General features: G+C 37.0%; 1 protein-coding gene across 4 annotated transcripts in view; it reads right to left on the bottom strand.

Annotated features, from left to right (window-relative positions):
- RNGTT (RNA guanylyltransferase and 5'-phosphatase) overlaps window positions 1–17,513 on the bottom strand; it is a 196,842-nt gene that overhangs the window by 52,096 nt on the left and 127,233 nt on the right. For all 4 annotated transcript variants that reach the window (XM_082305218.1, XM_082305216.1, XM_082305217.1 and 1 more), the window contains one exon: window positions 10,871–10,971. In XM_082305218.1, coding sequence (XP_082161344.1) covers window positions 10,871–10,971 — 101 coding nt within the window. The remainder of the gene's footprint in view (window positions 1–10,870; window positions 10,972–17,513) is intronic.

Below are 17,513 nucleotides of genomic sequence, written 5' to 3'. Positions count from 1 at the left end.
CTCCACCACTTCCCTGGGCAGCCTGGTCCAATGCCTGACTACCCTTTCGGTGAAGAAGTTTCTCCTAATATCCAACCTAAACTTCCCCTGGAGCAACTCGAGGCCGTTTCCTCTTGTCCTATCACTTGTTACTAGGGAGAAGAGACCGACCCCCACCTCGCTACAACCTCCTTTCAGGTAGTTGTAGAGAGCAATAAGGTCTCCCCTCAGCCTCCTCTTCTCCAGGCTAAACAACCCCAGCTCCCTCAGCCGCTCCTCAGAAGACTTGTGCTCCAGACCCTTCACCAACTTTGTTGCCCTTCTTTGGCCACGCTCCAGCACCTTGATGTCCTTCTTGTAGTGAGGGGCCCAAAACTGAACACAGTACTCGAGGTGCGGCCTCACCAGTGCCGAGTACAGGGGCACTATCACCTCCCTGGTCCTGCTGGCCACACTATTCCTGATACAAGCCAGGATGCTGTTGGCCTTCTTGGCCACCTGAGCACACTCCTGGCTCATGTTCAGGCAGCGGTCAACCAACACCCCCAGGTCCTTTTCCGCCAGGCAGCTCTCCAGCCACTCCTCCCCCAGCCTGTAGCGTTGCCTGGGGTTGTTGTGACCCAAATGCAGGACCTGGCACTAAGCCTTGTTGAATCTCAGAAGTTGAGAATGTCCAGTTAAGAAATATGCTTATATGAAAAGAGCTGAGAATTGGAAATAGCAACGTCACGTTCAATAAAATGGATAATCTTTAAAATTAAGAATATGACAAAAGGAGGATAGGGTTACCACATGTAAACATGAGGAGGAAAAGAGGAGAGTTTTGTTTTGATTCATAACAGCCAAGGGAATTCTTTTCATTTTTTGTTTCTGTTTTTAATTTTACAACATAAAGCAGCAGCTGTCACCTGTGTGTGTATACATACACACATATGCACATAGGTATCTATATTTATAAATAAAAAAATCTGAGTCATTTCATATGAAGCTGAAGCAGCTTATAACCTTGGAAAACTGGGTTTCAAAGTTAAAATAAAGGCTTATTTCTCACATATACATGATGCTAAAAATGAAGTAGGTCTTGTGAATGAAGTTATCTTCCATGTGTTTAAGATAAAAGCCTTGAAGTTGATTTCAGAATAGAATTCCGTATAAAACCATGTTTGTACTTCACACTCACTTGTAAGACTGCTTTGTAAAAACCAAGCAAGTGTAAAAAGTGTATGAAAAGAAAGAATTTTGGTGTTTTTAAGATCCTCTAGTAGGATGACATGCTTACATCTGTTGTCATATGGAACCAAATCTCTACTGAAAACTATTAAAGGCTTTTTACAAAGCACTAGATATACCCTGTCAAAGTGTAGTATGCACACAAGCTCCATACCCAGCAGTGACTGTACTTTTCCCTATTGCTTAAGTAAGTAACAACATGGATTCATCATTACCATTGACTCATCAGGCCTTGGTTATGCAAACTGGTCTCCCACAGACAGATACGTGCACCTATAGCCTCACTGATTTTAATGTGTTTCTACAATAGGATAAGCATCTTTTCCCAGAAAAAAAAACTAGAAACTGGGTGTTAGCCAAAAAGATGGCAAGTGTGAATTACCAAGCCTACGGCAGATCCTAAGTCATTAAAGTAACAGCTATTAAAAATCCAATTTATTTCCTCAGAATGCAAATGTCCCTTAAAATGCTAATTTAAAAAAAACTAACTTCATATATATATATATTTATTTTAAAAAACTCATTTAATATATATATATATATTTATTTTTTTTTAATCATTCGTCACAACTTGAATACCTACAAAACTAGAGATACTGGATAATTATTCCAAAAAATAATTATGTAGCTTTCTTTTCTAATGTCTCTGAGGTTGTAAGATAAGTGCACGTACCAAGAGTTTCTCTTGGCTATCAAACAGGGAAGGTGAAACTGCTGATAATAGCCCAGTGTTTTAGAAGTCCACAGTTGCATTCATACCATATTGATAACACTGTCATGGCAGAAATGCAAACAACCTGCATTAGGGTCATTTATTTTGTTGACATGTTTTGCTGATTCCAAAGTACTTGTGAATTCAGGAAGACACAAAAAGCTGGGCTTCTAATTCCTAAACCAATATCAAAACATTCTGATGGTATCAAAGCAAACTGAATGGTACTCTTGGAGTTATGACTGTCATGAATTATTTTTATCTTTAATATATTCATTATTTAGCACTTATAGCTGTTCTTTTATGATTTGCGAGTTTGGTATTATCAGAAAATTAAATGTTCAGAGTAAGACCGATGAAGAGTACCAAACACGTACAATATCTTCCGCTGTCCAGTCTGTTTGTTCTACTCTACCATGGTGATAATTTTTTCCCCTCTTAGTTTGCTTTATTCTTCTTTGAAATACACCACAGTATGCAAGGCAGTCATCTGAGCTGAGGTTTTCTTCATTAAATACATGTTTCTTTAATTCCAAACACCATGGAAAAATACTTAGCATTCAGATTTCTAATTATTCTACACTAATGCTCTTTTCCACACACAGTTTTAAATGTACCAATCTGTAAACTCAAGAAAACAGACAATAAAAATCTCATTAAGCAACAAACTAAAAAAACCTCAAACAACTGAATATTAATTCACACTGTAGGCAATTAATGCAGGAAAAAATATTCTGAATTAAGGTATCATTTAAGGCATACTCACAAAATCTAGCAAATACTCCTTCTCTGGAGGAGACCAAATAGTTACTACATGCAAAAATGCATTTCAAAGAAGCTCATATCAATTTATAAAATCCATTAAAAACACTTTGAACAGGATGTTCAAAACATCCTCTCTAGTAACTCCTATAATTTAAAAAGCTAATTCATATTTGTGCAAAAGAAAAATATGTTCAGAACTGAATTTCAGGAAGTCTGAGAGCAGTATATCTATTCTTCAAGCTATAGGAAGATGAACATTTTCCCTATTTAAATTAGACAGTTTTAAAATTATGCATCTGGTAAACCTTTACAGCATATAAGAAAGAACAATGTCAAATTCCTCTTTATTGTTATTTTGTCTCTAAAAGGACAATCCCACAATTTGTAAATTAAATGTAGGTACAGTAAGTATTCTGACAAATCTCTATATACAGTAAAGAAAGCATGAAGAAAGAAAACCAAAAATGTTTTAAAATATTTAATTAAATGTCTAACAGTTCCATATTATTTGCAAAATATTTAACATCTGATCTGCAGGTAATCATAGAATAACTCTGATTGGAAAGGACCTTTACATGTCATCTGCCTCATGCTCACGACAGGGTCAGCTTCCAAGTCACATCAGGTTGCTCACAGCCATATCCAGTCAACTTCTGAATATCTCCAAAGATGGAGACCCTACAACTTGACAGACTAATGCAGTGTTTGACCTTTCTGACACACTCTCCCCTCCTGTCCTACAGTTTGTGTCCTTTGCTTTTCATTCTTTCAAGACGCATCTCTGAGCGGCCTGGCTCCATCTTCTCTATAACCTAGGAGTTATAGGTTTAGGGAGTAAAACAGCAATAAAGTATTACCTGGCCTTCTCTTCCTTAGCCTGAACAAACCCAGTTCTCTCAGCCTCTCTTTGTGTATCATGTTCTCCAATCCCCTCGCTGTCTTGGTGGCCCTCCACTGGACTTGCTCCAGTGCATCAATGTCTTTCTCATACTGGGGAGCCCAAACCTAGACACAGCACTCCAGATGCAGTCTCACAAATGCTGAATAGAGGTGAAAAATCATCCCCTCCACCTGCAGCCCAGTTATCAGCTGGCCATCTTTGCCACAAGGGCTAACTGCTGCCCCCGCTTCAAAGCTTTACCCTCCAGTACCCTGAGGTCTAGTTTGCTTAAGTAGTCCCTAACTTGAACTTCCTCACCTGTTGGTAGTAATTTATTTTCCTGCGCTCTGCCATGAGTTTCAGGGACCTCAAAGACCTGAGAATAGACCTTGCCAGTCAAGACCAAAGCAACGGTGGCACTGTGTACCTCAGCTTTCCTTGTATCTTTTCTCACTACATGTCCTGTTGCATCAGCAGCACACCATTTTCTTTAGTTCTTCTTTTGTTACCAAGGTACCTACAGAAGTCCTTCACTTATCTTCAACTCCAGCGGAGTTTTGTCTTTCCTAATTCCCTCCCTCTACACCCAAACACTGTTTTTATGGCCTCCACAGAAGCCTGTCCCTGTTTACATCTTCCATACACTTCATTGTTTGGGTGAGTTGACCCAGGAATTCCTCATTCAAGCAAGTCGTACCTGCTTGTCTAACTGCACACTGGAAAAGTATGTCCTTGTGTATTTTGAGGAGGCTGTCCTTTAAGACCAACCAGTTCTCCTGTGCCTCTCTGTGCTTTAGGGGACCTGCCATGGGATACTACCTACCTGTTCCTTGAAAAAGCCAAAGCCAGCTTTCCTGAAGCCCAAGATCAGTTCTCCACTGCCTGCTTCTCTCACTCCTCTCTCAGATTCTACCACCTTAGAGTTGTTTAGCTGTTGGGGATGGCATCAGCCTTCAATTTCCATATTCACAAGTAGCAAGAAAACTAAGCTACATGGCCAAATAGGAATAAAATATCTATCCAAATGTAAAATAGGACAGAGAAGTGCACGCGAGATAAGAAAATTTGAGAGGCATATGTTATTTAGGAGCTTTTCTTGATCTTGCTTACAGATAGAAATGGATCTTTAACAGAGTGGATAATCATTATGATCGCTGACATGAGCAATTGGAAAGGCTGCTTTAAGGCGGCAGCTAGTTCAAGAAAAAGGGACAGGGTCTATAAAACATACAAGGCTACATTTACATTCCATTTTGCAAGCATATAGATAATTTTAGGATGATATGAGGCAAAGCTTTTAAAAATCTGGAGAAATGAGTAGCTAAAGTAGAATAATTATCTGACAGATGGAGATTGCCCAAGGCTGCCACTTGAACATATAAAAAGATGAGGCTGAGTTCAGTTTTGAAAACCAACATCAGAAATTCCAAGAGCATCCTGAGCATTAGTTGTGGAAGGTACAACATTATGTTCAGTGTATCAGAGTATGAATAGAGGTTAGATTCAAAGCCTTACTTTGAAAATAGTTTTTAAAAACGGAAGTGTTACGAAAAGATTTTAAATATCCTTACATAAGCAATATTGCATAAATGCTTACAGCACAGTACCTAGGTAAAATGTCTACCTACTAGTTTCCATCGCAATGCCAATGGTGGCAGTTGTGCATGCACATTTCTACCATGGTAATATTTGTGTTTCCCCTTCCCGTGCCACCACACTGTTCTTTCTACACAGATTCCTCTTTCGACCAGTTTGCACAACCCTGCCCCTACATTTCTTCAGAACTAGTAAGACCTACTGTGGTAACAGTTGAATGCCTGGAGGTAATAGCTAAACAAATTACTCCTTTACTTTCATTTGCAACTCTTACTTTCCGTAAAAAGTAAGCAACCTCAAAGCACACACTTCCTTTAACAACAGTACAGCCATAAATGCAGTTAATATATTCAAACCTGCACTCCTCCTGCTGTCATCCCAACACTGTGCATCTTTGCATCTATTTGCAACATCTTGTCCTTATTTGTTCCATAATTGCTGTCCGACATCATCTGCATTCTGCCTCATAACTCCACTGTACTCAACAGCAATGCAGCCCCAATCTTGACTGTGATCTTTGGAGGCTAGAGGAATATGGGATTATTATTTTTATCACCAGGGTACTATTTGTAAAGCTCCCTTTCTGTGATGGATGGCACACGTAAGAACAAGTTTGTGCTCTTTGATAAGGGGCATTCTGCAAACAGGTGGGAAGGCAAAGAGCTCACAGCCCAAACCAACAATTTATGAATCACATAAAAGGGGGAATGGAAAGCGAGGAGGGAGCAACAAAACACGGGCCAAACAAACTATCATGTCAGTTCTGCAGATCTTAGCTGATTCAATTAACTTTCCTGATTTTTCAGGCAGTTACCAATTTTTTTTCAAAGCAGAAGAGCAAGGAAGACCAGCTGATACAGTGGATAAGCCACTCTTTGACAGACAACATAGCTATAGGAGAGCAAATCAAGATCATCATGGTTATTTTGAACCAGTTGCAGCTTCTTCCCCTCACTCCCTGCACCCTTCAGAAGCTCTTTCTAATTTACAGAAGAAAAAGGACAACATCACATCTAACAGAAGGAAAACATTCACTTGCCCGTAGTCATGATATCTATATCTGGTTGTTGATTTGTAATTACCAATGTATCCAAGACTTTAAGCCTCTGCTGTCAAGATTTGAAGCCCCCCGCTGTCCTCAAATGTGTTGTACTTTATCTCCCATTTTTTATTACTTGACAATGCCCAAGCTAAACAGAACTTTGCCTAAACACTGTTTGTTTTTTTCCCCCATGTGGTCTACTTAATCATGGATATAATAAAAAAAAACAATACAGACATGCTACTAACAAAGAGTTCATGTCTACTTCAGATCACTAACTTTTTTTTTAAAGAAACAAGCCATTATTACTATTTCTCTCTTAGAAGATCAGTAAAATTCTTTATTCTTTCCAATACTTCAAGGATCTATATAAAATTTATATTATTCTGTGATTTGAAATGGTATCGAATTGACCCAGTAAGATATTAATTTAAAGCCAATAAAACCAAAGCCTTGCTTGTAATTTGATTTTAGCGTGTCTGATTCAGATAAAATTAAGGGATTTGCACAGGCTCATTAAAAAACTGTAAAAGGAAGCATGGACATTTATGAAATTCTGGTTTGGGAAGCTACCACAAATCTGGCACTATGTAGACATTTTCAGTTGATATTTGTGACATTTAAATAAGGTTCAGAGTTGGTTTGGGGGTTTTACTTTTTTAAGAAATATTCTTAGAGTCAGACATTTTGGGAAAAAGCAACTCTACTGTTTAAAAATAGTCTTCTCTAATATAATTGAGATATTGCACACAGCAATTAAATATCCTCCACTTTCTCTTCTGATAAGGTCATTTAATTTGTAGGTCATTTGGAAATGCAGTCGATGTGCTTAAGTCCCTGTTATTTTATTTTCTATGAGTATCATCATAATTCAGGAAAAATACAAGGTACTGTTATATGATCAAAGGAGTCCACTTCACATTCCTGATGTGAGACCATTATCTTAATAAACCTGAAATGATAGAGAAGTGCTAGGAAGTGGGTCTACCCTTTTAAAGCACACATAATGTGAGGGCTTTTCAGTTCAACTGCTGTGTTTCACCAGAGATAAACAACAAAGTACTTTCCTGTTTAGCTGATATAAGTTGTTGGTTGTTGCTTTGGTTTTTTTTGTTTGTTTGGTTGGTTTTATTTTTTTAAATAAAAGCAACTGTATTGATGTGAGGAGAAGAGATTGAGAGAGAGCATAAGCTAGAATTCTTGCAAACACAACATAAAAAGAGTTAATCTAACCATCATCCTGATGCTTGGACAGGCTGGACTATGAGAATACACAGGGGACAATTATCATAGCTCAGCTGATAAGCTGTAACTCACCAAGGTGCAATAACGCAATTTCTTTCAAATATATGCACTGAACAGGAGTGTCAGGATTAGGTCACTGAGGCTACAGAAACCCTGCCTTTCTTTGGGATGCAATAGTATCTTTTTTCTTTATGTTTATTCTTTGTTACGCAGTCCTCATCTTTATAGGGAAGCTTATTCTGAAAGTACTTCATAGATCATAAATCCAATCCTTCTTTTTAATTCAATGGCAAAACTCCCTCCGATACCAACAGTGAAATAACTGAACCCTAGACAAAAACAACCGGTCATTCATCCGTAACTGAACTACATCTGGGGTGAAACACAGCAGCTATTTTGCAGTTAACATTACTACTGCAGACTGATCTATAGATGGAAATGCACAACTGAAAACACAGGGGAATTTTAGGTAGATGGAAAATAATCATACTGACTAAAATCTGGCAAACTCCCTAGAGGTAACTCCTTTATTCATACGAAAAATGCACAAGATTGTTTACAATTGTTCAGGAGCTCAATTACATCTGCTATCCAAAAGACATGTCCAACAGCTGACAGTGCTCTAATCTCATGCTACTGAATAAATAATGCTCCTCTATGTTTTTTTCACTATTTAAGTGAACAGGGAACTATAAATACAAGGGCTGCATGGCTGGAGTTTTGCGATACAGGTTCAGCCTGTATCGCTACTGGCTAGGCTGTAAACTGTGATACAATCACACACACTTGTAGCACAGCTTTAGATATGCCTGCATTTCAAGATTTAAAAATGAGGCTGTAAATCAGAACTCGGAAATTACAGAAAATCCCTGTTCTCATTGCTTCAAGCTGTCAAGTATTTGAGATCAATACTTTGACTTTGGCTCCTCATTTGTCAGTAAGAGATCAATGCAAAGGCATACCTTCTTTTTCCATAAATATTATTGCTTAACTGTACCAAAACAACACACAAATTCTGTAACAGTACTTTAACCACATCTGCATTACTCTGCTGTTACATGCATGCCAGATTTCTTTTTGGATTATTGAAGAAGAAAACTTCTTTTACCTAAAAGGTTGAAATCAATATCAATGTCTGCTTTTAATCGCAGTGGGGTGGTGGGAGGCAGGAAGCCTAACGTTGCCATCTTAGAATTGCCAGCAGCAAGGCATTCAGTTCATCAAAACAGAATTTTTAGTTCTATCACAAATCAACCATTTTATTATGGTAGTGCTCAGAACTCAGGAACTTCCTTTTTACAGTCTAAAATTAAAGATGCTTCTTTTAAAAGTCTAGTCAACAACTTCAAAATCAGTATAATTCTGATGTTTCCTCAAATGAGTTCAGATTTTACCAAGCGATAAATTGGATACTCAAATTAACAACTGAAGCAGTTAAACCTGGCGTATTTCATTCATTGTTTGTGTTTAACTGGGCAGAAGCTACTGTTTCATAGGTCATTACGTAACATAAATACCTCTCTCCCAACAATGGCAAATTATTATTTTCCACCCAGTAGTACTTCATTAACTTTTCTTTTTGTTGGATGAATGCACTTATGTTACTAATAGCACTCAACTGTCATGTGAGATGAAGTAAAACACATCTGGAAGAATTGTACTTTATTTCTCAAATGTCAAATTTCTAGGATTTTTTTCTTATGCATGTGAGAGGAACATGAACATTAACGTATTTAAGTATTACAGCACTTACAGACTAATTCAGATAGTTATTTCCACAATATGAGCAATGCACTTATTTTCACATAGCTGGAATATGGTAGAACTTTTCTAAATGTTAGAAAGCGTTTCCAATTCCACAATGGATCAGCTATTCTTTACTAACTTGCTACTAACTGCCCAACTTTTTAGAAATAGTTTTTTGCTGGCTCATATTTTATAACCTTTTCATGTTCTGATCAAATAATCTACGACGTAATATATTAAACATAACACATTAGCACTGACAGTTTTGTATTTGAAATCGGTGGTAACTGACAGTTTTGTATTTGAAATCAGTGATAACTGACTGTTTTTTATTTGAAATCAGTGATAACTAATCAAGTGAATACTCCTTTTTTAATATGAAATCAAAAAATCTGTTACGATTTGCTTCTGAATCACAGGCTACTGCTGTATATTTATAAACTCTAGCAGAAGTCATAAGAATACCATAATAAAAATAATCTTCCTATCAAATAATGGGTAATTTCTTAATTTTTTTTTACAGAAATCTTTTGTATTACACTGTTCTGTGACTTAAATAAAAGCCGAACAAACATGAAGTGTTTGTAATGAGCTGATTCTCTGAAATCAAACTTAAAATATTCCTGTATATTCTCTGAAATAGCTATGTTGTTACTGAGGACTCAATACTGCATTTTCAAACACAAAAAGCTGAATAGGTAATTCTGACCTCATGACATGCTCAGAATTTAGCAGTTGAGTACATTTTGCAGAATAAAACCCATATCCTTAAGATACTCTATATTCACCAAATATATTCATTAACATGAAATGCAAATGTCTAAAAGTTAGATGGGCCATTATTAGCACTCTGGAATATGTAAGCAATATACGAATTAATCGTTTAATCGTATTGAGTTGCCTGTGGCACCAAGAAAAAGAAAAGCTAAATGTCAGTATTTCAAACTGTCAGTTGAAATGAGTCCCAGATGTTAAAACATTAAGCAACCTAAAAATCAATTAACTTCGTTTTAAACAAAATCTTTTCCAAGGCAAGCTTTAATTTAGTGACTCAATCTTCTTCATCCCCTCCCTGGCACAACTGAACATGGCAATTGCCCCCATTTAATACATGCAGTGACTGAACTAGGCAAATAATACATAGAACTGATGTGATGTAAAGATTTACATGCATTCTGCCATTAGAACTCACTGTTTTTGATTAAAATTTTAATGGTTTTAAAGACAATAGCAAAGAATACCTATGGAGTAAAAATGTCAAGTTTTGTTTTTCTCTAAGAAAACCAGTGCTGTTTGTCATTGTGCAGAATTCTACAATGCAAGAAAGCTTAGGTTGTTATTACTTTGCATAAACCCAATGGAAACAGTTATTTTATATAAGAACTTAAGCTAATAAAGCCTGCCTAGTTTCTAAAAACATAAAGGGGTAGTGCCAAATCCAAACTTTATTTTATTAAACTTAATTTAAGAATGAGTAAATTTACATAATAAAAATCTGCCATTGTTTTCAGTACAACACTGATTACAGCAGTTGCCTTTATTTTCAATGAACAAATTATACAGAATATGGAAAGGCTTAGCCCCAGGAAGTACCAAGAAATATCAGAGGAGAGATTAACTGCTAAGGGACATTCACATGAGCGTTATACATTTAAAAAGGGAAGAGATTACCTACCCCTCTCCACCAATTCTTGTTATCTTTAGACGAAAATCAACAGAGTTCAGGCTGGGTGGCTTCCATTTCAAAATATCATCACATCGACCAGGCTTGTATTTCTGAAGCAAATTAAAAAGCAGTTTAATTATGCTTATTGGTTTTCACTGGTTTTAAAAGTAACAATTCAGCATTTCAGACTATATTAGCTGTCTCTAATGAATTACAATACTTAGTCACTGAAACAATGAATTCCATTACCACGAAGGTAGTTGTGCTTCACTACTTTATTTGCTGCTCCCTTTTAAAGCTGCTTAGCACTGCAGCCAAGCCATTGCATATAATAAAAGGCTGAGAAAGGAAATAAAAATTAGCATACTTCATTATCTCTCTCTGGCTAATGGAAAATTTCAAGAAAGAAAATAAGACAGCACAGAAACAAATGAAAACACTGATAGGATATACATAAAAGATACATTTAAAATAACTTCAACATTTTTGAACAATTTTATGAACAATATTTTTGTTATCCATGCTGTTGGCTGACATAACATGAAAAAGCCAGCAGTCACCATACTGCCAACTAGCAGAAAGGCCCATCAGCGGCATGTTCTTTGATACCAAAGGAATTTAAGTTATGTAAAGATTAAAGATCATCATGACATACAGGAACATAAATAAGGGAACGTCTGTTGCTTAAGAGAAAGGGTACACACTCAAACCAAAAGTTGCAAGGAGCAATTTTCTCTTAAATTTAGAGCTTTGATTTCTCATGGTCTCTTCTATCATCTACTTTGGTTGACCTAGGCTGACAAATTTGTTTTTCCTCATCTAATAGTGAGAGCTAAACTGCTAATCCTTTCCTTACTAGAATATCATTCATGGCAATGGAGAAAATAAGAATTAACATGAAAAGGGCAAAAGTAAAAGAACAATTTGGAGATGCACACAATAAGAATTTTTAGTTGTTAGATGCTTATTAATCCACAATGAGAGGATTTATGCAATTCTACCGTAAAAAAAACAAAACCAAGAATGTCCAGTGTCTTTGGTAACACAGCAATCACTAGCATCACATTGCACCCATGCCATGTTAAGTATTTGCAAAATGCAAAATTTACTGATGATAAACCTAACAATTCTAGATATAAAGGGACAAAAGCAGATGAAGAATTTTCTGTTTTCTGATGTAAGAATGGAAAGCTATTCTTTCCAAAATAAATGCAGCTTATCTTGCTTATCATTTCTTGATGACAAGATGGTGTGTGACTTTTGCTAGACGGTAAGTGAAGGCAAGCTTCACATAATTGAAAACCAAATCAGCTCCAAACATTTTTAGCCACAGTTCTGCTACACATGACAAAAACACCCTACTAAAAGCTCCTTCTGGAATTTGAATGTGGCTGGCTAGAGTGCGTTATCTCTTAGTTTCTTATCATGGCCCTTAGATCGTTTGAGAGCAATGGCTTCAGGCGTTCTGTTCTGGTTCCCGTTCAGGGCATTATAAACTCATCCAAACATCAGTATTAGATTCACCTGCCCAACTTACTATTCTAATCATGCACGGCTCTGCACTGAATTTCTCCACAACCCTCTCCTCAACATCTGAATAAAATGTAAATGATTTATCCTTGTCCTTAGGACAACATACAGTGGCTGCTTCTGACACCTCTTATCTATGCCTGCTCCCCTTCCACATCTTTTATTTTATTCCTTCTCACCTATCTTCTAGTTGAAAACTGTCCATTGGAAAGCAGCTTTCTTCAATGGTCCCTCACATCTGGAACTCTTCCCAAATCAAACATCCTTGTTTCACTCAAAGCAAAAAACTAGTAAGATACGGTGTGACAGTAAAGTTATGAAAGTATGTTTCTTTCTTTCTTCTCTTCCCATCCTATTTCGCTTCATATGATTCCTGTGCTGTAACATCACCAGATATTTGAAGAAAGCTGATTGCCTGTACAACTTTCTAAAATGGGATTTAGAAATGTACTGTTTAAGCAATTTACAAAAAACAGAAAATTGTTCAGCAGTAAAGAAATATTCCTTTAGTTGCCACCATCCTGCCATTCCCCCCCTCATTTCTCTGGCTCTTTTCCATTTGCCAAAAATAATCTTAAAATTCCAATGATCTCATCTTTAAATTCTTATAGTAATGAAATTTATCTTGCTCCTTAGTTCTTTCCTCTACTTTCCCAAATTAAAAATCTGCTATCATGCAGTATGGTGTTAAAAAACATTTAAGGACTCATGCAATACATACTGATATTAAATAGATAAAACAGAATATACAAAATATGATGCTCAGTAAAGCATTTAAGCTTTTCAGATAATCATTTTTATATGTAATTTTTTACATACACATTATGTATTTAAATATATTTTGAAATATTTACATTCAATTTTACAGAAAGTATTTATTATTTTAGTATATATTCAATTGGTTGGTTGTGTGCATTGAACATGAGAATTACTATATAGGTAGATGGCACTGAAATTTCTTTTTCAGTTAACTCTTCCTGCCATTTTCTTGTACTTATACCTGAGATAGAGAGAATACGAAATTAAATTCTATATAACTTTTATTAATAAAATATGTCCCAGGAATAATAGGACAAAATACAGTGTTTGCAAAGACATTATTTGTTGCTCTGTCTCATCTGCAGTGTCTAATTTGGCCAAAGACAATTACTACTACTAGGTATTTACTACTAAGTTCAAAGAAGAACTATGGGGAACACTTCCATTTGTGACAAATTTCTCCACAGACAGTGAAAATTTTATTTATGAAACAACTGCTACAGCAGGTATGAAGGAACACGGGGTAGAGCTGATCAGCTGAAGTTACTGGAACAGGTGTGGATTTTGCTGTATGGAACAGAAGATTCATCTTAATGGTTGCTCTTCGGTCTTTTAGCACGACTGAGGTCTTCAACCATTCCATAAAAGTGACATTTGTCAATCATATATAAACCTTAAGATCTTGTATTAAGCCTCTGTGTGGCATGGCTTGTAATTTATTGACTTATTAATCTTCCAAGCAAGATTACTGGAGTGTTTACAATGATGGATTTATTAACATACACTCAAGTAATCCATTTCTTTTTAAGCAGTAGGTCATATTTTTGAGACCTTATCAGCTAATTAAGACTAGACCCAGTCTAACTGACTGTAGAAAACAATCTCATCTGGTTTAATATATGGTTCCAAACCATCCTTTTACATATCATTCCTTTAAACAGAAGATAAAGAGAGACTAATAGTCTTCAAGACAGGAAATTTTCTGTTTTGTACAGAAATACCAGTCTCAATCAAAAAACACCTTATATTTTGTGTCCAAAAGGTAAATTTGGACTGCTTCTGCATTCACGTGTACTAAATACTTCCTCCCAACCATAAACAGGAGCCTTACTTTCTGGAGGAACAGAAAACAGGATTGAAACATACCCCATCTTGAAAACTAAAGACCAAGATTTCTTCTGAGCAATGTGAGAAAATTTGAAGGCTTTTATTTAAGGGAGCACCAAAGGCTTCTTTCAGGATTGCAGACTCTGTCCTATTTCTATTTACTTCTGCCTGGAGCATAAACCCTGAAAACACTAGACAGTCCTTTAGGAAATGAATTCTTATTGACACGAAAAGAATGAACCAACCTCTCTGAGTCACGGCACTGAAATCCTGAGGAAGAGCTGCATCTGATCTATATAGCAACCTAAGAATGGCCTCACTAGAGCTCTAGCATCTGACTCTAACAGCCAACAGCATGTGCTCAGGGAAGGCGAAAAACGGGGCAATCATATGTGATATCTTCCTACTACTACTCCAAGAGACTATCCATTTTCAAGCTCAGAGACTTCTTGACGTGGATGTGGTCCAAATGTGATTGTTACATAGTGATTTTCAGTTTCCCCTGCATGAGCTCGTCTAGCTCCACAGTAAGACCATGTAAACCTCTACCAGCTGTAAAAGCCCACAGCATGATGTTTCAAGCACAGCCCAACTACATTCCAAGAAAAACCACCACCTTTCGTTTATTTTGAACCAGCTTTTGTTGGTTTCAAAGACTTGCACTCCTTAGGGCTCATATTAAGAGAGATGCTGAAAAATCAAGCCCCATTGCTTCTATGCTACTCATCGTTTCATATGCTTCTATATGCATGGAAATACACTCAACTCAGAGGCTATCATTTTACATGTGCAGTTACAAATTTTTTCTCCATGTACATTACTCTACATTTATCTACATAGAAGTTTATGTGCTGTTTTATCGCTCAGCCACCCAATCTTGTAAGGGCTTACTTAATTCTCCACATTTAGCACCAGCCCTCGCTGATCCCGCAAGAAAACATCACTTTACGGTTCATTCTGTCTTCTAACTTGCTTATGCGCAGTACAGGTGACCCCCCTCCCTGGTGAGGATTGAACAGTACCCCATCCCTTGACTCCTACTTTCTAACTAATTACTTATCTGTGCAAGAACCTCTTCTTTCAAGTCTCACATCTGCTTTAGTTTCTTCAAGAGTTTTTTGTTAAAAACTTTGACAGAGGCTTTCTGGAAGTCTTAGCAGGGAATACCATATGATCCTACTCAAATGATTTTTGATCTCTTGGTTGGAGAGGCATAACCTTCCTTTCAAAAAGGCATGTAATTTTCCCCAACTATATCATGTTTACCCAAGTATGAACTACTGTATTCCTTGTTATAGTTTCTATTCCTTTGTCCAGTACAGATATCAAGCTTACAGGCCTTACTTCTTCCCTGATCTTCCATGACACCTGCCCCCACCCTCAGTTTTTTTTTTAATTGGCATTGTATTTTCTACCCTCACATGCTTAGACACCAATGTATATATTCCACGTAGGATCTACTATAGGATCTTTTCAAACTCTTTTTCCAAGACTGACAAGTTACACCCTCCAAAAAGTCAATAAGAAACAAACTTCACAACAGACTGGAACAACTATTCCAAGATCAGTAATGAAAAGCAATGTTTTGACAGGATATATCTGCATACCTGTAATTGCACTGCTGGATCCACAAATTTGACTCAAGTTTAATTATAAAGTTAATTGGCTGGCTTGCTTGAAGGGGAGTGGGGGAGGATTTGTTCTTTAAGACGGAGTTATCTTTCTTGCCTTTACCTCTAGGACCAGCACAGTGTGAAACAAGCCCCAGCTACACTTTCTGTCCTATTAATAAAAAAATTGAGGAAAAATTCTCTCTACCACACTTCAGCTTAGCCAAAGAGATCTTGCCTAGAAAGCAATGGCAATAAAAATACTTTTGACTATTACACTTAGTTTTGACCATTGTCAAATAATACCGTTCTCACTTCACAGCAGATTTGTTAACACTGAGCACCTGGTAAAGGTAACAGGTAATTTACCCCTATCTTTCTGAAACAGTTACAAAGGCTTAGGTAAGCAATCAGACTTCAAAGCTCATATCAAGAACAAGTTATACAGCCCCCAGACTTCTGTTACCATGAAAGACAGAAATTCACAGAAATTTAGCTTAAAATGAGAATTCAAACAAAGGCCACGTTAATAATGCCTGAGAAGGAGATTAACTTTTGTAACAGGTGAGTCCATACACATGGTTAACAGCAGTAGTAAGTTCTTGAGTTTGAATGCTAAGTGCTAAATAAACTTTTTTAAACATGAGCTAGAGCCAAACAAGAATTCTGCTTGTTAAGTATGTGAAAACTTCACCTTCGATGAATCATTGCATACTGCAGACCTGTTCTGCCTGAAGTTATTCTATATTCTAATTCCAAAACAAAATGTGAAGCAATCTGTCTGAGATCAAACTACTCCCTAGCATTTTAAATATAGCATTCATAGCAATGATATCCTCACCACCACCCCCCAACAAATATGCATGTACATGACTACTTCTGAAATATATCAGGTCCCATAACATCTCAAATACAAAGTTCATGCTTCAGTCTGAAACCTTTCAGCCTAGTCTAACCACAGAAATTAGAACTCCACACCAAAAATGTACATTGACAAATCAGAAACTATCACAAATAGCTTTAAAGGATTGGACTAGATGACCTCCTGAAGTCCCTTCCAACCTAAATTATTCTACAAAGTTGTAGTCTCCCTTGGGATGCTTGTTCTTTTAGCAGCCATATTGAGTGCATTTACACTAGCATTTTAGTTTGCAAAAGCAAACCCTCAACACCCTGGGATGCACAATCATCACTGAAGACAGCTCAAGAGAAAGCACATCCTCTGGCATCCCTCTTAGGCTGCTGAATCTCATTGATTCCTAAGCTCATATTCAACTCCTGTCCTGGTTTTGGCTAGGATAGAGATAATTTTCTTCCTAGTACCTGGTATAGTGCTGTGTTTTGGATTTAGGATGAGAATAATGTTGATAACACACTGATGTTTTAGTTGTTGCTAAGTAGTGCTTACACTTAATCAAGGACTTGTCAGCTGCTCATGCTCTACCAATTGAGAAGGCTGGAGATGCACAAGAAGCTGGGAGGGGGCACAGCCAGGACAGCTGACCCAAGCTGGCCAAAGGGCTATGCCATACCGTATGGCGTCATGCTCAGTATATAAACTAGGGAAAAGCTGGCTGGAGGGCTGCTGCTCAGGGACTGGCTGGGCATTGGTTGGTGGATGGCGAGCAACTGCATCATGCATCACT

Source organism: Platalea leucorodia (assembly GCF_965183815.1).
Source record: "Platalea leucorodia genome assembly, chromosome: 3".
NCBI lineage: Eukaryota > Metazoa > Chordata > Aves > Pelecaniformes > Threskiornithidae > Platalea > Platalea leucorodia.
The sequence above is the reverse complement of the archived record's forward strand: the minus strand, read 5'-3'. Positions and strand labels throughout refer to the sequence as shown.